Source organism: Dermochelys coriacea, chromosome 1, assembly GCF_009764565.3.
Source record: "Dermochelys coriacea isolate rDerCor1 chromosome 1, rDerCor1.pri.v4, whole genome shotgun sequence".
NCBI lineage: Eukaryota > Metazoa > Chordata > Testudines > Dermochelyidae > Dermochelys > Dermochelys coriacea.
This window is the reverse complement of record NC_050068.2, coordinates 266,044,872-266,065,818: the sequence shown is the minus strand read 5'-3', so window position 1 is coordinate 266,065,818 and position 20,947 is coordinate 266,044,872. Positions and strand designations below refer to the sequence as shown.

Below are 20,947 nucleotides of genomic sequence, written 5' to 3'. Positions count from 1 at the left end.
CTCTAACTGCTGCCAGCTGTAATGGTCCCCTAGGGATCATTCTGTTGGCCTGGGATAAATAGAGTACATTTCCATAGTGCTCATCACAATAGTATGTAAGCAGAGATTTAGCTGATATATTTGTAGAATGAAAATATTGAACTACTGATCATTGCATATAAAATATGGGCCTGATTCCAGTCTTACTCTCAATGCAGTACATGGAGTTGTCACAGTGTAAAACGTGAGTGTGACAAGAAAGATGCCATTTCTCGGTATCTAAATCAGTATATATCAAAGCAATGGCTCTTTAAAGAGTGCTCTTTAAAAGATAAGTTCACAAGTGGCCTCAGTTGTCTCCTTCCTACATTGCAGAAATTTAGATTATCAGTGGCAGCACCTATTCTTTTTGCCATTTAATGCACAAATTAAAACTGAGATCAGCCTTGGTATCAGAAGAAGCTGTTGACTTGATCTCTGGATTGTAAGAGGAGCACTGCATTTTGCAACCAGTAGACACAAAGGGTTCAAATAGGGAAACAAATTGTTTGTCAGGAATGGTTTTCAGTTAAGGGGGCGGAAAGAGAACATCCATCCTGGAGTGTGAAAAGCACCATAATACAAGAACGAGGAGTACTTGTGGCACCTTAGAGACTAACAAATTTATTTAACCATAAGCTTTTGTAGGCTAAAACCCACTTCATCAGATGCATGCTGTGGAAAATACAGTAGGAAGATAGATAGATAGATAGATAGATAGATAGATAGATAGATAGATATACAGAGAACATGAAAAAATGGGGGTTGCCATACCAACTCTAACGAGAGTAATCGATTAAGGTGGGCTATTATCAGCAGAAGAAATCTCATCTACGGAGGTCAGAGTTGCTGGGTGAGCTATGCCTTAAACCTCTTTTTGTCCCTCTCAAGTGCACCCTTCCGGTGAAACAGGCCTGGCTTCCTACACCTCACTCTGGCTGGAACCCCCATGCAGTTTAATCACTCTAAGCCTGGATCTCTGGGCTGCAACTACCCCACCCCCCTGTTTACCAACCATGTTAACACAACAGGCTCAACTGCATTTGACACCTGTCATCCCTTTTTCTCAGGGAACTGGTGACTAATTAACGTGGCTCAAAAGCAGCTTCTTCAGCTTCTTCACAACAAAGTTAGTACTTAACTGCAATAAGAAACACAGAATTTAGAAAAAGAGGTTATTGCAACAAAGAATCTTATATGTATATTTCCTACCTAACTTTTATCTATCCATAGCTCAGGTAGGTCCAGCATATTCCCATCTCTGGGGTGGGAGTGACAGCCTCCTTGCTGCACTCCTTGTGGCATTCTGTCGTGTGTCTCAGTCAGTTTGGGGTACCAGATTCAGTCTGCTGACAACTCACTCAGCCCTCTCCTCTTTCCTGAGGCCAGCATCTTTAAGGTTTAGGAGTCCCTTTGATCCTTGGTTTTAGTCTGGGAAGAATACACCACAGCAGACTAGCTGGAGAGAGGTAGGGGATATCCCTAATTAATAGCTTCCCTATTGTTCCCCAAGGAGTCTTATCTTTGTCATTGTTTCATTTTCTGTTGGTTTCTCCCTTAACAGTCTCCTGTGACTTAACTCCTGGCAGTCAAGCAGATTAATATCTAACACCTAACCTGAGGAGCATAAAAATACTACACGTAACTCCCTCATTCGCCACAGAAGACTGTCTTTAATACTTTGCTTCACTACTTTGAATGTATATACATTGGTAAAAATAGGTGCTGATGCAAATAATCTCATACAATGTAAATTATCTTTCTCAGTGGAGCAGACAGATTGTCAGCCAAAAAATTAGGCCACAGGGTTCACTCATGCAGTTAACTCATGCATCTGAAACTGATGTCAGTGTGTCTTTGTACAGCGAGACTTGCTACCCTTCTCAGAATTGACCATGTTACTGTCATGTTTCTGTCTCTTTAGCCAGAAGAATTGTGGGCTCTGTTGAATGACAGAGGAATAAAAGCAATATGACAACATTGGCCTTTGGTACAGCGAAGCTGAGTTTGAATGATGATGATCAGTGAAGATCAGTCTTCACATTGCTTTAATAAAACAAAATATAATCTTAATTCAGATAGATGGATTGCTCAAACTGGAAACTCTTGGACATGCATTTTAAAATTGATTATTTCATTTATTCCAGGCCAAATGTTGCTCACTCTTTCTCTCTCCTCCACTGCCTCTCACCCAAGAAACAACATGGGTGTTTTCTTCCTTAGTGTAAAAGACTGACCAAGAATGGTTTTAGGTAGTCTAAAGGCAAGAACATTGATTGGTTTCATTCTTTGACCCTGGCAGTCAGATGCCTCAATAGTAGCAAAAGTTGTGCTGGTGTAAAATATATTTAAACTGACCTGACACCCAGCTGTGATTTGACCCTACAGTTTCTGAAGCACAGGATGATTATATTTCCTCATTCCTTAAAATGAATCTGGAGAATGATCTTTTAAAGTATTCATTATTATTATTATGTATTGATTTATAAGCATCGGACTTTATGATCAAGGTGCGGTACGCTTTCAGTCCATGTTGGAATTGTGAAATAAATTTTCTAGAGACTGGTAAACGAAGTTCCAAACACAAATATGAAAGCAAGATAGAAGAATGCTCTCTGATTCATCAGTTCTTCTTCGGGAGATTACACATATGCATTCCACTCTTGGTGTCAGTGCACCCAGCACATGGCCATTGGGAATTTTTTCCCTCAGAGGTACCCATTGGCCAGTTCAAGCTCCCCCTGCTGCCATGCGCCACTGTGTGCAGGTATTTTCCCCATTATTGTTTATTCCATTCACAGTACCAAGGTATGTCCCAGTCACTGGATTTCAAGCCGTGTGCTTTTTGCTCCAAACCTGTGCCAGTGAATGACCTTCCCAATAACTGCCTGAAGTGCTTAGGGGAAGCACACGTGAAGGATCGGTGACAGATTTGCAGGGAGTTCAAACCTAGGACAAAGAAGGATAGGGAGGCTAGGCTGAAATTCCTGTGATGGAGGCAGCGCTCAGGCCACCATCGGAGCCAACCCAGTAGGACTCAGTGCTGAGTGCTGCAGCTTCAGTGAGAAGTGCCAGAAGTTCAGTGAGGGGCCCTGTAGGTCGCCCTTCAGTACCATCCAAGGGGAAACCTGTTATGATGGCTTCGCTCCATCCATCACCAGGCTCTCAGCACAGGTCCGCCTGGCACTGACTGGATCAGCCCCACCATGGTCAGGTGAGGGGAATCCTCATTGTCAGACTTGGAGGTGGGATCTTAAATATCACAACCCCACAGCAGTACCCACTGGTCTCTGCACAGATCCTATCTTCCCATCTATCACCATGACCCTTCAATGGAACCTGCCTCAAGAATGTGAGTGGGACAACAGAACTCTGCCTCATGTCGGTGGCCATTGTGGAGTCCTTAGGCATTTCCCACAGCTTCCAGATCTTCCCCACACAGTGCCATACTCAGTGCCCTCATCTATCAGGGCTGAGTCTACTCACCGAGTGGCTCTGTCCCCAGAGTCTAGCACCAGGCTTGCAACAGGGTCAATGTGTTCCTGTTATCTTTGGGGAATTTGCTGGTATCGAGTGGTGGCGGGACCTTGGGGAAGGGACTGGGCAGGGGTGTTCGGTTTTGTGCAATTAGAAAGTTGGCAACCCTACTAATGTCGCTCCATCCAACAGTGTCACAGCTTATTCAATGAGGTCACAATTGGCCTCTGTGGCCTTTCTGGCAAGTGGCAATCTTGTTCTTGATCCACATACTTGCTTCCTGCTATGCTGTGGCTCAAGACTCCAGAGATGATGCTGAAGTGGGATGAGTTGTTCTTCAAACTTTCTTGAAATAGAATCCAATCCTGCCTCCTGTCTTATGGCTTGTGAGTCATCAAGAGATGAATGCACATGTGCAATCATTCAATGACGAAAAAACAGTTACTAATCTGTTCTGTAACTGATGCTCTTTGAGCACATGCCCATTCTACGAGCTACCCACCTACCCCTCTTAATCAGAGTTATGGCAAAAAGGAACTGAGGGGGGCTAGGGTTGGCTCTGCCCCTTCTTTATACCTGAACACAGTGGCATGCAGCAGCAGGGGGAACTCGAGTTGCCCAACAGCTACCACTGAAGGGGAAAGTTTCCTGCAGCCATGCACTGGGCACACCAACACCAAGAATGGAATGGACATGTGCAACACTTCTTGAAGAACAACAGTTATGGAACAGGTTAGTAACTGTTTTTCTTGGAAATGCTCTGGGGCTGATTCTCCTTTCCCTTGCACCAATTTTACACCAGTGTAACTACATCAATTTCAACAGAGTTACTCAGGAAACACTCCTGTATAACTAAGAGCAGCATCTGGCCTTTTGTTTCCTGGACATACAGAACCAATTACCACATTTTCAAAAAAGTTCAACATCCAGCACTTCTGCCCTTGATGGTTATTGTTGACTGTGCAGTATTTTTGAAGAACAGGCAGGCGCCTAAATATGGATTGAGGCTCCTGTTTTAGAAAATCTTAGCCCCAATTTCTCCCCTCAAATATGACTTAAATCTTCCTTTTCTGTTAGCAAACAATGCTAAATAAAACCTGCAGAAGCTGGCAGGTAACTTTGCTCTGTTGTGTTTTAAACAGACGGTATTTTGGTGAGAAAATTGGCTTGTACTTTGCCTGGTTAGGCTGGTACACAGGAATGCTCTTCCCAGCTGCCTTCATTGGATTGTTTGTCTTTTTGTATGGAGTCACAACACTGAACCACTGCCAAGTCAGGTAAAGTGATCACTTTTATTAGTGACGTTACCCGTATTTGTACACATTTGGGGTTGTTGTGTACAATTTGGTTCTGTTTTATTTCTTATTTATTTATTTATTTATTTTAAAATTCACCATATGGTATCAAGTCTTTAACAAAAACAATGTAAACACATAGGGTAAGATTGTGCCCAGCTTTCACAAGGTAGTGGAGAACATGTATCAAGTCTCCCTTGTCTTGTGCTCTGACACATGGGCTGGATGTCATCTGGTCCCCTGAGTGCCTGGACTATGTAAAGCTAGGGGTGCTGCCCAATCTAGCTTCTCACAGCAATGGGGAGAGGGTGGAGCCATGGTTTTCTGACAGGCTGGCAGAGGGGAGAGGAAATGTCGCATCTCAAGGAGAGTGTGCTTCCCAAAGCTCCAGACGGCATTCTTCAGGCATTGTGCCACCTGGAGCTCCTCTGGGAAGTGTTGCACCTCTACTCTGCTTTCCACCCTGAGGCAGTGCCTGAAAGAGTCCTTTGAATTAACAAAATTCCCTTTAATCTTCACTCACCATATTCCTATCTCCTTCTGTTGGAGACCTCTCTTGGCTCAGAGACAATTTAGAAATGGTAAAATGCTAATAACTCATCCTGTCTATCTTGTCAGCCACTGCAGGATTATTCTCTATGTGTTTTCTAGTCCTCATTTTGCTCTTTTTTAAAAAAACAAACAAACAAACAAAAGGACATGCCATCTAAAGATTTCAAAGTGCCTATGTTTTCTTGAGAAAGGCATGATTCATTTATGAAGTTGAGAAGACCCACACAGTCATAGTGTATGTATCTCAAAGTGTTGTAGACAGCAAGAAAATACTGACATCATTAACAGAAAGCACTAGAAATGTATGATAAGAGAAATTTAATTCACCATCTGTGATTTCAGAGACATATATTGGTCCATTTTAAGAATGATAGTTGTGTATGAAAGTATCAACCATTATCTTCTCTCTTTTTCCAGTAAAGAAGTCTGTCAAGCTACAGATATTATAATGTGTCCAATATGTGATAAATACTGTCCCTTCATGAGGTTGTCAGACAGCTGTGTTTATGCCAAGGTACATTTAAACTATCCAAATAGAAAATGTTTGTTCTTTCTCAGTATTTTGTGAATATCTTCAATAAACTTGGTTAAATAAAAAAAAGTTCCAAGTGACGGATCAAATTCAGTCCCTTCACTTCAATGAACCTACTTATACTATGACTGAATTTGGTCGTTAGAACTTATTTACATGTATATGCAAGTGCACTTGATATATTCAGCAGTCACAAAAATTATGACCTAGCACTTGGAACAGCATTTATGAACCATCTTTTGTGCATAGCTTCTCAAAACAAATTACCTTAGACTGAAAGGATGAACTACCCCAGACGTTATAAATCTATACAAGAGATAACTGTTCAGCTGATATGGGCCTTGACCCCGAGAGATGCTGAGCACCTGTAACTCCCATGCTGAGCACCATTCAGGGTAAGGCCCACAGAGAGGATACTGGTCTTCAGGACAGTCAGTCTAGCTGCTCTCCTAAGCACTACCCATTTTAATCTTTTAACAAAACGGAATAAATTGTGAATAGAACTTTCAAATAATGAATTCATCAGGTTATTGGTCTCATTCACAGGTAACTCACCTTTTTGACAATGGAGCTACTGTCTTTTTTGCGGTTTTCATGGCAGTGTGGGGTAAGTCTTTCTTTGGGTTTGTGTAATGTTTAGTACATTTTCCTTTAAATGTAAGGTGTGAGATAGGACCCTTTAAACTCCAGCATGCCTAGTTTCAGATGCTGAAATGCAGAGTATTTGCTTGACTCTTCGCAGTCAAGTCTTTTCTGGTTCAGTGAAAATGTGGAAGGAAAGAGTAAAGAATTTATATTTTTAATGTTCAGTTTCTGGACATTTTAATTTTAAAAATGGCTCAAATAAGCAGTATGCAGGTGGACATTTATATCCTGGTTGAAAAACTAGAGTTTTAAAATATGTTGCTATTGAGTTAAGTTCAGGAGTCTTTATTCAGTCATTCCTCAGGCCTTGTCTTTTCTGGGGAAAGGCATCATGTTATATCCAAGCATAAGTGCTGGAATAGGAATGTGGGGGGGGGGGTGCAGCACTCCTTGACTTGAAGTGGTTTCCATTATATACAGGGTTTACAGTTTGGTTCAATGGCTTTCAGCACCCCCACTGTAAAAAATTGTTCCAGCACTCCTGTATCCAAGAAAAATTCTCAGAGATATGGGATACTTTCCTGAAGTATATGTATGATCCTATTAAATGCATGGGCCACCCCTCACTAGGCACATAGATAGGTGGCTAGCCCCTCCCATTTCTTGTACTGCCTTGGCTATGCTTTATTTTTAGTGCACTAGATCTATCAGAGCTAGAGTGAGTATGTCTCCTCAAACTGGGAATTACATCCCTAGCTTGAAGTGTAGACATACCCTCAGAGACATGGAATTTTTCTGGGGAGGATATTCTCACCCAGGCTTACCAAATCTCAGAAATGGACAAATACTTTCTCCTATCAAGCATCTGGGCTTGATTTTCAGAGGTGCAGAACATCTGCAGTTCCCATTGACTTCAGTTGGAATAGTGATTACTTAGTACTTTTGAAAGCCAAGCCCTACATTTTCAAGTTTTCTGTTTTAGAGGAAAAGACCTAAATGTCATCCCTTATGCCAAAATATGTATTGTGCTTAGTGGAAACATTAGTATAGCCTCTAGGGAGGAATGTCACTAATTTTATTTTGCCTACACTAGTTCTTGTTAAAGATACAATAGCTGTTGGCTAAGGATCAAGTTATGAGAAACCTCTATCCTCTACCCCGCGCACACACACACACACATGTTCACGCTTTGTACAGACTTGTCATAAAAATTGATGTTTGTCAGAAATTAAGCAACAAACAAGTTCTTGTAAGGTCAGGTAACATTATAGCAGTTACTTATTTAAATGAAATGTGACGTGGAGGGGGAGAATATTACAATGATTTTGTTGTCCAGCTTTGTTTGAAGCCTAACACCAAAATTGTGTCATTCTTCAACCGGCGCTGTTATCCAGAGGCAGTCATTATGAATCCTTCACCAGAGAAGCAACTGACTGACTTTAATTTATATGCCTACCTCTTCCTTTCTCCACAGTTTTTTTCAGGAGGCTAAGAAACATTAGAAAAATTCTAATTATAGTTCCTTCTCGACTACACGGAAGCATGTGTTCTCTGATAAAGGAATTAACACTGGAATAGTTGCTGAAATGCAAAGTTTAAAAAACAAACTAGTGGAAGTATTTAATATTCTTATTAGTAATAAGAAATGCCAATATACTCCTCGGAACATAAAACATTCTCCTTCTTCTGCTCTCAAAGGGGACAGAATCTGAGGAGGTTCTTTAATATAAATCCAGGAGTAAGTAGTGTATTCAGGAAAGTTAGAAGAAATGAGAATATTCGTCAATGCTCTGAAATAAAGTAGGATAAGAAAAGAGAGATGAACAATAGGTAATTAACCACTAGAGGAAGCCAGCCTCGGAAATATAAAAGGTTACAAGTTAGACTGACAGTGCTCAAGGAACTCCTAGGAGAGTGTTTTGTAGAAGGTTGCTGTTAGGTTGAATCTCAAGACAGATTGAAAGGAGGGCAAACAATAGTTTGGGATTACTTTAAATCAAAGCTGTAGAAGCTATCGGAAGCCTGTATCGCAAGAAAGGGGAAAAAATTCATAGGCAGGAGTTGTAGATCAAGCCTGATGAGCAAGCATCTTAGAGACGTGATTAAGAAGAAGCAGAAAGCATACAGGGAGTGGAAGATGGGAGAGATCAGCAAGGAAAGCTACCTTATTGAGGTCAGAACATGTAGGGATAAAGTGAGACAGGCTAAAAGTCAAGTAGAGTTGGACCTTGCAAAGGGAATTAAAACCAATAGTAAAAGGTTCTATAGCCATATAAATAAGAAGAAAACTAAGAAAGAAGAAGTGGGGCCGCTAAACACTGAGGATGGAGTGGAGGTTAAAGATAATCTAGGCATGGCCCAATATCTAAACAAATACTTTGCCTCAGTCTTTAATAAGGCTAAAGAGGATCTTAGGGATAATGGTAGCATGACAAATGGGAATGAGGATATGGAGGTAGATATTACCATATCTGAGGTAGAAGCGAAACTGAAACAGCTTAATGGGACTAAATTGGGGGGCCCAGATAATCTTCATCCAAGAATATTAAAGGAATTGGCACCTGAAATTGCAAGCCCATTACCAAGAATTTTTAATGAATCTGTAAACTCAGGAGTTGTACCATATAATTGGAGAATTGCTAATATAGTTCCTATTTTTAAGAAAGGAAAAAAACGTGATCCGGGTAACTACAGGCCAATTAGTTTGACATCTATAGTATGCAAGGTCCTGGAAAAAATTTTGAAGGAGAAAATAGTTAAGGATATTGAAGTCAATGGTAAATGGGACAAAATACAACATGGTTTTACAAAAGGTAGATCATGCCAAACCAACCTGATCTCCTTCTTTGAGAAAGTAACAGATTTTTTAGACAAAGGAAACGCAGTGGATCTAATTTACCTAAATTTCAGTAAGGCATTTGATACCGTGCCACATGGGGAATTATTAGTTAAATTGGAAAAGATGGGGATCAATATGAACATCAAAAGGTGGATAAGGAATTGGTTAAAGGGGAGACTTAAACGGGTCCTACTGAAAGGCGAACTGTCAGGCTGGAGGGAGGTTACCAGTGGAGTTCCTCAGGGATCGGTTTTGGGACCAATCTTATTTAATCTTTTTATTACTGACCTCGGCACAAAAAGTGGGAGTGTGCTAATAAAGTTTGCAGATGATACAAAGCTGGGAGGTATTGCCAATTCAGAGAAGGATCAGGATATTATACAGGAGGATCTGGATGACCTTGTAAACTGGAGTAATAGTAATAGGATGAAATTTAATAGTGAGAAGTGTAAGGAGGTTATGCATTTAGGGATCAATAACAAGAATTTTAGTTATAAACTGGGGACGCATCAATTAGAAGTAACGGAAGAGGAGAAGGACTTTGGAGTATTGGTTGATCATAGGATGACTATGAGCTGCCAAAGTGATATGGCTGTGAAAAAAGCTAATGCAGTTTTGGGATGCATTAGGAGAGGTATTTCCAGTAGGGATAAGGAGGTTTTAGTACCGTTATACAAGGCACTAGTGAGTCCTCACCTGGAATACTGTGTGCAGTTCTGGTCTCCCATATTTAAAAAGGATGAATTCAAACTGGAACAGGTACAGAGAAGGTATACCTAGATGATCCGAGGAATGGAAAACTTGTCTTATAAAAGGAGACTTAAGGAGCTTGGCTTGTTTAGCCTAACTAAAAGAAGGCTGAGGGGAGATACGATTGCTCTCTATAAATATATCAGAGGGATAAATACAGGAGAGGGAGAGGAATTATTTCAGCTCAGCACCAATGTGGACACAAGAACAAATGGGTATAAACTGGCCACCAGGAAGTTTAGACTTGAAATTAGACGAAGGTTTCTAAACATCAGAGAAGTAAAGCCTTCCAAGGGAAGCAGTGGGGGCAAAAGATCTATCTGGTTGTAAGATTCTACTCGATAAGTTTATGGAGGAGAGGGTATGATGGGATAATGTGATTTTGGTAATTAATTGATCTTTAAATATTCAGGGTAAATAGGCCTAATCCCCTGAGATGGGATATTAGATGGATGAGATCTGAGTTACCCAGGAAAGAATTTTCTGTAGTATCTGGCTGGTGAATCTTCCCATATGCTCAGGGTTTAGCTGATTGCCATATTTGGGATCGGGAAGGAATTTTCCTCCAGGGCAGATTGGAAGAGGCCCTGGAGGTTTTTCGCCTTCCTCTGTAGCATGGGGCACGGGTCACTTGCTGGAGGATTCTCTGCTCATTGAAGTCTTTAAACCACGATTTGAGGACTTCAATAGCTCAGACATAGGTGAGGTTTTTCATAGGAGTGGGTGGGTGAGATTCTGTGGCCTGTGTTGTGCAGGAGGTCGGACTAGATGATCAGAATGGTCCCTTCTGACCTTAGTATCTATGAATAGTGTAGCAGAACTATACTAAAGTATGTCTGTAAGTTCTGAACTTCAGAGCTTTCCAATAATTTTGTTTGAGCACATAGGATATTTCGAAATGTACATTTATCCCAACAGAAGTATGGCAAGTATGATGAAATAATGTTATATGCAGTGTTGTCATAGCTGTGTTGGTTCCACAATATTAGAAAGACAAGGTGGGTGAGGCAATATCTTTTATTGGACCAACTTCTGTTAGTGAGAGAGACAAGCTGTTGAGCTTACACAGTGCTCTTCTGCAGGTCTGTGGAAGCTCTGTGTAACCTTGAAATCTTGTCTCACCAACAGAAATTGGTCCAATAAAAGATATTACCTCACCCACCTTGTCTCTCTAGAATGATGTTATACTGCCTTGTTCAGAAATGAATGCTGAATACATGACAAAGGATATTAGAGATGATCTGACTAGAAAGGAAGCAGGGGGATTTCACAATTTTATACTTTTAGAAGCTCTCAGTATTACAGAAATGCAGTAAGATTAGCTATCAACAACATATGATAGAATAGTTAATGGTGGAAAGAAGGGCTACTGACCTCAGTAGAAAAAGAGAGTAATACAATAAAAGGAAATAGAATATTGGAGATCATAGTAGTGAATGCTGTATAAATGAAAAATAGTACCAGAAAGAAACTTCAAGAGCCATAGGCAGAGATACTAACTATGGATTTTTCCCCCCACTGTGTACTTTAAAAATTAGAGGGGAAAACAATTTGATTCATCTTGGATTAGTCTCAAAAGTTCAGAAAATTGGACAGAAAATCTCACAAGATTCCTAATACAGTGTTCCAGAGTAGCAGCCGTGTTAGTCTGTATTTGTTAGTCTCTAAGGTGCCACGGGTACTCCTTTTCTTTTTGCTAATACAGTGTGTGTTTTGAGGGAAGGAGATGTGAGGAGAGTAGTCATTCTCACTGTACTTTGCTACTGAGCCTGAAAGTATAGAGAGGGACGGTGGGGGAGAGAGAGAATCCAAGCTGATGTGGTAGTATCTAAAAGTCATTACTCTCTGAGGGCTGATTTCTAGTCTATATGAAATGAGTTGATGCTCTGAATCCAGTTACGAGGAAACAAAACTATCACCTGTGTGTGTCACAAAAACCACCATAATAATTGGCATTTTTGTTGGCAGTAGGCAGGCTAAGGGTATGTCTACACTACGAAATTAGGTTGAATTTATACAAGTCGGTTTTGTAGAAAGCGTTTTTATACAGTCGAGTGTGTGTGTGTCCCCACACAAATGCTCTAAGTGCATGTAGTCAGTGGACTGTGGCCACAGTACCAAGGCAACAGTCGACTTCCGGAGCTTTGCACTGTGGGCAGCTATCCCACAGTTCCCGCAGTCTCCGCCGCCCATTTGAATTCTGGGTAGAAATCCCAGTGCCTGATGGGGCTAAAACATTGTCACGGGTGGTTCTGGGTACATATCGTCAGGCCCCCGTTACCTCCCTCCCTCCGTAAAAGCAAGGGCAGACAATCGTTTTGCGTCTTTTTTCTTGAGTTACTGTGCAGACGCCATACCACGGCAATCATGGAGCCCGCTCAGCTCACCGTTACCGTATGTCTCCTGGGTGCTGGCGGACATGGTACTACATTGCTACACAGCAGAAGTTTATTGCCTTTTGGCAGCAGACAGTGCAGTATGACTGGTAGCCATTGTCGATGTAGTCCTGGGTGCTCTTTTAACTGGGCACCTGGGCAAACGTGGGAGTGACTCAGCCAGGTCATTTCCCTTGTTTTGTCTCATGGCGATTGAGTCCTACTGGCAGTGCACTGTCTTTTAATTTGCAGCCAGCAGAAGATGATGGCCAGCAGTCATACTGCACCATCTTCTGCCGAGCACCCAGGAGGTGACGATGGCTAGCGGTCGGACTGCACAGTCTGCTGCCAGCAAGATATATAAAGATAGATGAAGTGGCTCAAAACAAGAAATAAACCAGATTTGTTTTGTATTCATTTTCTCCTCCCTCCCTCTGTGAAATCAACGGCCTGCTAAACCCAGTTTTGAGTTCTATCCTTGAGGCGGCCATTCAGTTTCTCACAAAGCCACCCCCTTTGTTGATTTTAATTCCCTGTAAACCATGTCGTCAGTCGCCCCTCCCTCCATCAGGGCAACAGCAGACAATCGTTCCGCGCCTTTTTTCCGTGCAAACGCCATACAATGGCAAGCATGGAGCCCGCTCAGATCACTTTGGCAATTAGGAGCACATTAAACACCACACACATTATCCAGCAGTATATGCAGCACCAGAACCTGGCAAAGCGAAACCAGGCGAGTAGGCGACGTCAGCGTGGTTACGAGAGTGATGAGGACATGGACACAGACTTCTCTCAAAGCACGTGCCCTGGTATTGTGGGCATCATGGTGCTAATGGGGCAGGCTCATGCGGTGGAACGCCAATTCTGACCCTGGGAAACAAGCACAGACTGGTGGGACCGCATAGTGTTGCAGGTCTGGGACGATTCCCAGTGGCTGCGAAACTTTCGCATGGTAAGGGCACTTTCATGGAACTTTGTGACTTGCTTTCCCCTGCCCTGAGGCGCAAGAATACCAAGATGAGAGCAGCCCTCATAGTTGAGAAGCGAGTGGCAATAGCCCTGTGGAAGCTTGCAATGTCAGACAGCTACTGGTCAGTCGGGAATCCATTTGGAGTGGGCAAATCTACTGTGGGGGCTGCTGTGATGCAAGTAGTCAACACATCAAAGATCTGTTGATAGCAAGGGTAGTGACCCTGGGAAATGTGCAGGTCATAGTGGATGGGGCTTTGCTGCAATGGGATTCCCTAACTGTGCTGGGGCCATAGACTGAACCCATATCCCTATCTTGGCACCGGAGCACCAAGCCAGTGAGTACATAAACTGCAAGGGGTACTTTTCAATAGTGCTGCAAGCACTGGTGGATCACAAGGGACGTTTCACCAACATCAACGTGGGATGGCTGGGAAAGGTACATGACGCTCACATCTTCAGGAACTCTGGTCTGTTTCAAAAGCTGCAGGAAGGGACTTTCTTCCCAGACCAGAAAATAACTGTTGGGGATGTTGAAATGCCTATAGCTATCCTTGGGGAGCCAGCCTACCCCTTAATGCCATAGCTCATGAAGCCATACATAGGCAGGCTGAAGAGTAGTCCAGGAGCTGTTCAACTACAGGCTGAGCAAGTGCAGAATGGTGGTAGAATGTGCATTTGGACTTTAAAAGCTCACTGGCGCAGTTTACTGACTCAGTGAGACCTCAGCGAAACCAATATTCCCACTGTTATTACTGCTTGCTGTGCGCTCCACAATATCTGTGAGAGTAAGGGGGAGACGTTTATGGTAGGGTGGGAGGTTGAGGCAAATCACCTGGCTGCTGGTTACGCACAGCCAGACACCAGGGCGGTTAGAAGAGCACAGGAGGGTGCGGTGCACATCAGAGAAGCTTTGTAAACCAGTTTCATGACTGGCCAGGCTACGGTGTGAAAGTTCTGTTTGTTTCTCCTTGATGAAACCCCCCACCCCTTGGTTCACTCTACTTCCCTGTAAGCTAACCACCCTCCCCTCCTCCCTTCAATCACCACTTGCAGAGGCAATAAAGTCATTGTTGCTTCACATTCATGCATTCTTTATTAATTCATCACACAAATAGGGGGATAATTACCAAGGTAGCCCAGGAGGGGTGGTGGAGGAAGGAAGGACAAGGCCACACAGCACTTTAAAACTTATTGAATGCTGGCCTTCTGTTACTTGGGCAATCCTCTGGGGTGGAGTGGCTGGGTTGCCGGAGGCCCCACCACCGCGTTCTTGGGCATCTGGATGAGGAGGCTATGGAACTTGGGGAGGAGGGCGGTTGGTTACGCAGGCTGTAGCGGCGGTCTGTGCTCCCGCTGCCTTTCCTGCAGCTCAACCATACGCTGGAGCGTATTAGTTTGATCCTCCAGCATTGAATCCTGCCTCCTCTCATCACGCTGCCGCCACCTTTCAGTTTCAGCCCTCTCTTCAGCCCGCCACCTCTCCTCCCAGTCATTTTATGCTTTCCTGCACTCTGACATTGTCTGCCTCCACGCATTCGTCTGTGCTCTGTCAGTGTGGGAGGACAGCATGAGCTCAGAGAACATTTCATCGCGAGTGCGTTTTTTTCACCTTCTAATCTTCGCTAGCCTCTGGGAAGGAGAAGATCCTGTGATCCTTGAAACACATGCAGCTGGTGGAGGAAAAAAAAAAAGGGACCGTGGTATTTAAAAAGGTCACATTTTATAGAACAATGGGTACGCTCTTTCACGGTAAACCTTGCTGTTAACATTACATACATAGCACATGTGCTTTCGTTACAAGATCACATTTTGCCTCCCCCCCACCCCCGCGTGACTAACAGCGGGGAACATTTCTGTTCAGCCATAGGCAAACAGCCCAGCAGGAACGGGCACCTCTGAATGTCCCCTTAAGAAAAGCACCCTATTTCAACCAGGTGACCTTGAATGATATCACTCTCCTGAGGATAAAACAGAGAGATAAAGAACAGATGTTGTTTGAACGCCAACGAACATACACTGCAATGCTTTGTTCTGCAATGATTCCTGAGTACGTGCTCCTGGCCTGGAGTGGTAAAGTGTCCTACCATGGTGGATGGAATAAGGCTGCCCTCCCCAGAAACCTTTTGCAAAGGCTTTGGGAATATATCCAGGAGAGCCACGAATGCCAGGGCAAATTAATCATTAAACATGCTGGCTTTTAAACCTTGTATAGTATTTTAAAAGTTACACTCACCAGAGTCCCTTCTCCACCTGGCGGGTCTGGGAGGCAGCCTTGGGTGGGTTTGGGGGGTACTGGCTCCAGGTCCAGGGTGAGAAACAGTTCCTGGCTGTCGGGAAAACCGGTTTCTCTGCTTGTTTGCTGTGAGCTATCTACAACCTCATCATCATCGTCTTCCTCGTCCCCAAAACCTGCTTCCTTGTTGCTTCCATCTCCATTGAAGGAGTCAAACAACACGGCTGGGGTAGTGGTGGCTGAACCCCCTAAAATGGCATGCAGCTCATCATAGAAGCGGCATGTTTGGGGCTCTGACCCGGAGCAGCCGTTTGCCTCTCTGGTTTTCTGGTAGGCTTGCCTCAGCTCCTTTAAGTTTCACGCAGCACTGCTTTGGGTCCCTGTTATGGCCTCTGTCCTTCATGCCCTGGGAGATTTTCACAAATGTTTTGGCATTTCGAAAACTGGAACATAGTTCTGATAGCATAGATTCCTCTCGCCGTATAGCGATCAGATCCGGTACCTCCCGTTCAGTCCATGCTGGAGCTCTTTTGCGATTCTGGGACTCTATCATGGTCACCTCTGCTGATGAGCTCTGCGTGGTCACCTGCAGCTTGCCACACTGGCCAAACAGGAAATTGAAATTCAAAAGTTCATGGGCCTTTTCCTGTCTACCTGGTCAGTGCATCTGAGTTGAGAGTGCTGTCCAGAGCGGTCACAATGGAGCACTCTGGGATAGCTCCCAGAGGCCAATACCATCTAATTGCGTCCACAGTACCCCAAATTCGACCCAGCAAAACCGATTTCAGCGCTAATCCCCTTGTCAGGGGTGGAGTAAGGAAATCGATTTTAAGAGCCCTTTAAGTTGAAAAAAGGGCTTCGTCATGTGGACGGGTGCAGGGTTAAATCGATTTAACGCTGCTAAATTCGACCTCAATGCCTAGTGTAGACCAGGGCTAAGGACTGAATCAGCATAGAGAATGAACTGCATTCTTGTGTGCTAAGGTGATCCCTCTAGGACAAGACTTGAAGCACATTGTCAAGCTGTTGTTGGGGAGGCTTGCACAGTCACGGCTGGGAGCATCCCTGCCCTGGTCTGTGAATAAACAAAGATTTTCTATTTCCAGGGCTATCAATCTGGCACCTCTCATGACCATTAAGGGCCAGATCCAAAGCCCACTGAAGCCAGTGAACAACTCCCATGGATTTTAGTGGGCTTAAGTGTAAATAAATAAATAATGTGTTTATAAATAATGCCAGTTTGATTCTCCAAGACATGGATTATGTTCAATTGACTAAATACTTCCTGATCTTTCCTGCTAATATAAAACACGGTGGCAAGTGCAACCACTTTTCTGACTACTGTAGTGCAGTGAGTGTTATACTTATGCTATACTCCAGTGAGTTATGTAATTGTGGTTCATATGAAAAAAATTAACTCCGTTATCAATGCCAGAAACATCTGTTCCTGTATTTTAAAGGCAATGCCTTGGATTAGAAAGGCAAGGTACCAGTTCCAGTTTCCTCAGCAGCTCTGTACTGAATTGCATGTGCACTGGAATCTGATTAGAAACTTCTTTGCTTCCTCTGGATACTGATTCCTGTGTATTTTAAATAGTCTTCTGATAAGGCTAGCTACCTTTTTCATCTACATTGTTCCCAAGAAGCCTTTGTCTCTCTCATTGGTCTATCTAAATTTAGTTAAAATGACTCACAGAAACCATTTAATTCTTTTCAATCTGTAGCTCATTTGATTGCAAATTAAACATGTTCAATTAGCACTATATGAAATTACCAAAGCTTCAACCATGTCTGACACAAGCCAAAGTAGAAAGCAATACCTTCTGAATGCAACTTTGATCATCAGAAAGATTTGCTGTCAAAGAAGTCCATTTATGCAAACAATTGAAAATTATGGAACAGCTTAATTCAAAAATAATGCTAGTAGTTAGCATATTTTCTTCATTTGAAAACGATCTTGTGATTTCTTTTTTCTATGTGCTCCAGCAACTGTTTTCCTGGAGTTTTGGAAAAGAAGACGAGCAGTAATTGCTTATGACTGGGACTTGATAGACTGGGAAGAAGAAGAGGTTTGTCAATAATTTACTACTTTAATCTTGCATAGAAAAGATTCTGGTTAAAAATCAGCAGCCAATTTTTCCTTTAGTTTTATTATCAATTTCTCTTTCACATCAGAAGCTAGAAAATAAACCTTATAATTTATCTTTATGCAAGGATGAGCATTTTCTCCCAAGATGCTTCATCTAGAGCTGTGAAGAAACTTGCTGCAGGCCAAATTGTGCTCTCATTTTTCACCAATGTAAATACAAACTAACTTCACGGAAGTTTTTGGGCATTCTCTGGGTTTATGCCAATGTAGGTTCGAAAAGGATCTGGCATCCATTGTGGTAGAACTAGCAACAATCACACTAAAAGAATCTTTCAACTTGATTTATTTTTTTTTTAAAGCAATGACTTGTTAGTCCATAGAAATTCAGATTTTAAAAAATGCAAAAGGTTTACCTGCCTGCCTGCCCTTGAATAACTATACATCAACATCAAGATGAGCTTCCTAAAGTGTTGTTGCTTTGGATAGCTGCTAAGAATACTGATGGGGAACCTCAAAAGGCTTTCACAGCTCCCAAAAGTCTGGCTGGTCTTTGTTTTCACATCACAGTAGGTGTAAAACACAGTGCCATACAGACACTGAAATGGATAACAATATTATTGCCCAGAAGGCTTGCAGTGAAGCAGCTAAATTCACCCAATGCCCAGTGGAGGAAAATCCACTAGGATAGGAGGCTGGGGTGGTGAAAAATAGCCACAACCTCCCTTCTGCTATGGCTGCCACACAGGCATGGAGGGCTCTGATGGCAATGGAACTAGGGGGTTCACTATACAGGGAAAGGGCAGGATGCTAGGAACCTGCAAGGTGGATTTGGAACCCCTGCAGGGCCTGGAGCATTGCTGCTCTGAGTTTTCTTGCTCCCAGGCATGTAGGATTCTTTTGTGGGCAGAGTCAGAGAATGGCAGGCGGAGCTATGTTCCTTTCCTCCACGAGGGGTTCATTGCCGTTATGGGAGGTCTACAATAGTCATTAGGCTGCAGAAATGGTCACAGTGGCTTGACTGCTATTCTGCTGCCTGTGGGAAAGAATTCCTTCCTCAGAGTCACTGTGGATTTTCCCAGCAAAGCCAGACTTCTCAGCCTAGGGATGGAATTTGTCTCTTTGGAAAGAGGCCACATAATGTTACATTTGATTTTTTGCTGACAAGACGGGTTTTCTTTAACATTGGTGGTGAAGGAAATAAGTGAAAAACACAAAGGAAAACAAATGGCTGCTTTGGGCCAAGTGGAGAGTCCCTATGGAATCCCAGAGTATAAAGAGGGTGCTAAAGAACTTAAAACAGACTCCTATGCAACAGGGAATTTCACTGGCAGTGCACACGTGCTGTCAGACCAATCCCAGGATTGTTTTGGGACTGTTATCAATGTGTCTAGAGCAGTGGTGGGCAGCCTGCGAGCCACATGCGGCCCATCAGGGTAATCTGATTGCAGGCCGTGAGACATTTTGCTGATGTTGACGTTCCGCAGGCACCGCCCCCTGCAGCTCCCAGTGGCTGCAGTTCACTGTTCCTGGCCAATGGGAGCTGTGGGGGGGCCATGCCTGCAAATGGTCAACGTCAACAAAATGTCTCGTGGCCTGCAATCAGATTACCCTGGTGTGCCACAGATTGCCCATCACTGGTCTAGGGGATAGATAAGTCCTGAATCTGCTGGAGCGTGCCAGTGAAAGGTCACCTGTAATAGTGAGAGTGGCTTCAAATGGTGCTGTTAAGACTTAAGATGTTAATTAGGACTAAGCTGTATTGGTCTTGCCTAGGTTGCCAACCCTCCAGGATTGGCCTGGAGTCTCTCAGAATCAGCATCAATCTCCCAATGACTATTGAAAGCAATCCAGGCGATTTTAATAGGATATTTTAAGCAAATTTCATTACATCATTTTGGGGGGGAAATCTCCCAGAATAGCTTCGGTCAGCGTTGGCAACCCTAGGCTTGTTTCCTACTGGTTAGAAGCCCACACTGATTAGGAGCATGGAAAAGTTCAAGAGGCTGAAGTGCTGAATTTTGATTTGAAGGGTCCAGATTCAAACCCAGCAGGGGTGGATTCCTCACACTGAAAAGACACTTAAAGAAACTAACAAAAGCTTGTAACAATTATGAGCATTCAGACTGCCTTTCCATGAGCTCTGGTGTCCCAGTATTAGTTATTTGCGCACTTCTTATACATGCAGCCCCTTTACAATTTAACCGGCCTGGATTTGGAATTGGGATTTACCTAGCATTATGGATATCAGTGGAGCAGCCAGGCCAAATCTGAGTGAGTGGCATTGCGACCTGGTGCATGAAACAGATTGCAGGGAACAAGGACACAGGACAGGAGCTATCGCTGCTGGGTGAGTGGGGGCACATTTGCTCTCCAACCCCTGCCTTCTTGGGCCTCCCCAACTGGCTCGGGCTGGAAGAGGGGGCAGAGCTGAGAGACAAGAGAGCCAGGAGGCTGGGGGGAGCTGAGCAGGGGACTTGGAGGCTGGGAAGGGGAACAGGGATATTCTCCTATTTTATAGCCTCCTTGCTGGGAGGAGGCATCTGTGTTGTTTTGTGTCTATTTCAGTTAGGACCACCCTCTTCCCCCAAAGGATCTTTGAGAGGCTAAGGCCAGGTCTACACTATAAAGTTACATCAGCATAACTACATTGACCAGAGGTGTGAAAAATCTACTCCCATGAATGATGCAGTTATACCAACCTAGCCACTGGTGTAGACAGGGCTGGGTCAGCAGGAGAGCTTCTCCTGTCATCATAGCTACCACCTCTCGTGGAGGTGGATTAACTACATTAACAGGAGAAGCTCTTCCATTGGCATAGCAATGTCTTCACTGCAGCGGCAGAGCTGCACCATTGCAAGTACAAACCTGTCCTAATTCTCTCCCAGGACAGAGACAACCTGGAGGGCTGGTTTGTGTTTTGTTTTGTTTTGCTGTGCCTGTCTTCCACTGTCACTTAAAGGAGTGATGATGTCAGAATACAGCCTAGAGGGGGATAGTAGCATCCTATCGGAATTCCCTATCCACAAGAGGGGGCACAGCTGGGAGAGCAAGAGCAAGGGGGCTCGTGGGAGCCATTTAATGCAGCTGGAAATGAGGGCCAAAGAGAATGTTGCCTGTGTAAGGGGTGAATGAATTCTGCAAATAGGAACAGCTTTAAATACTACCCTATATCTAACTTTCCCCACATTCAGATATAAATCAGTTATAATGAGGCGCAAGATACTTTTGCA

General features: G+C 43.5%; 1 protein-coding gene across 1 annotated transcript in view; it reads left to right on the top strand.

Annotated features, from left to right (window-relative positions):
- ANO4 (anoctamin 4) overlaps positions 1-20,947 on the top strand; it is a 307,889-nt gene that overhangs the window by 220,150 nt on the left and 66,792 nt on the right. Inside the window, 4 exon segments of the mRNA XM_043491471.1 lie at positions 4,638-4,772; positions 5,760-5,856; positions 6,421-6,481; positions 17,615-17,697. Coding sequence (XP_043347406.1) covers positions 4,638-4,772; positions 5,760-5,856; positions 6,421-6,481; positions 17,615-17,697 — 376 coding nt within the window.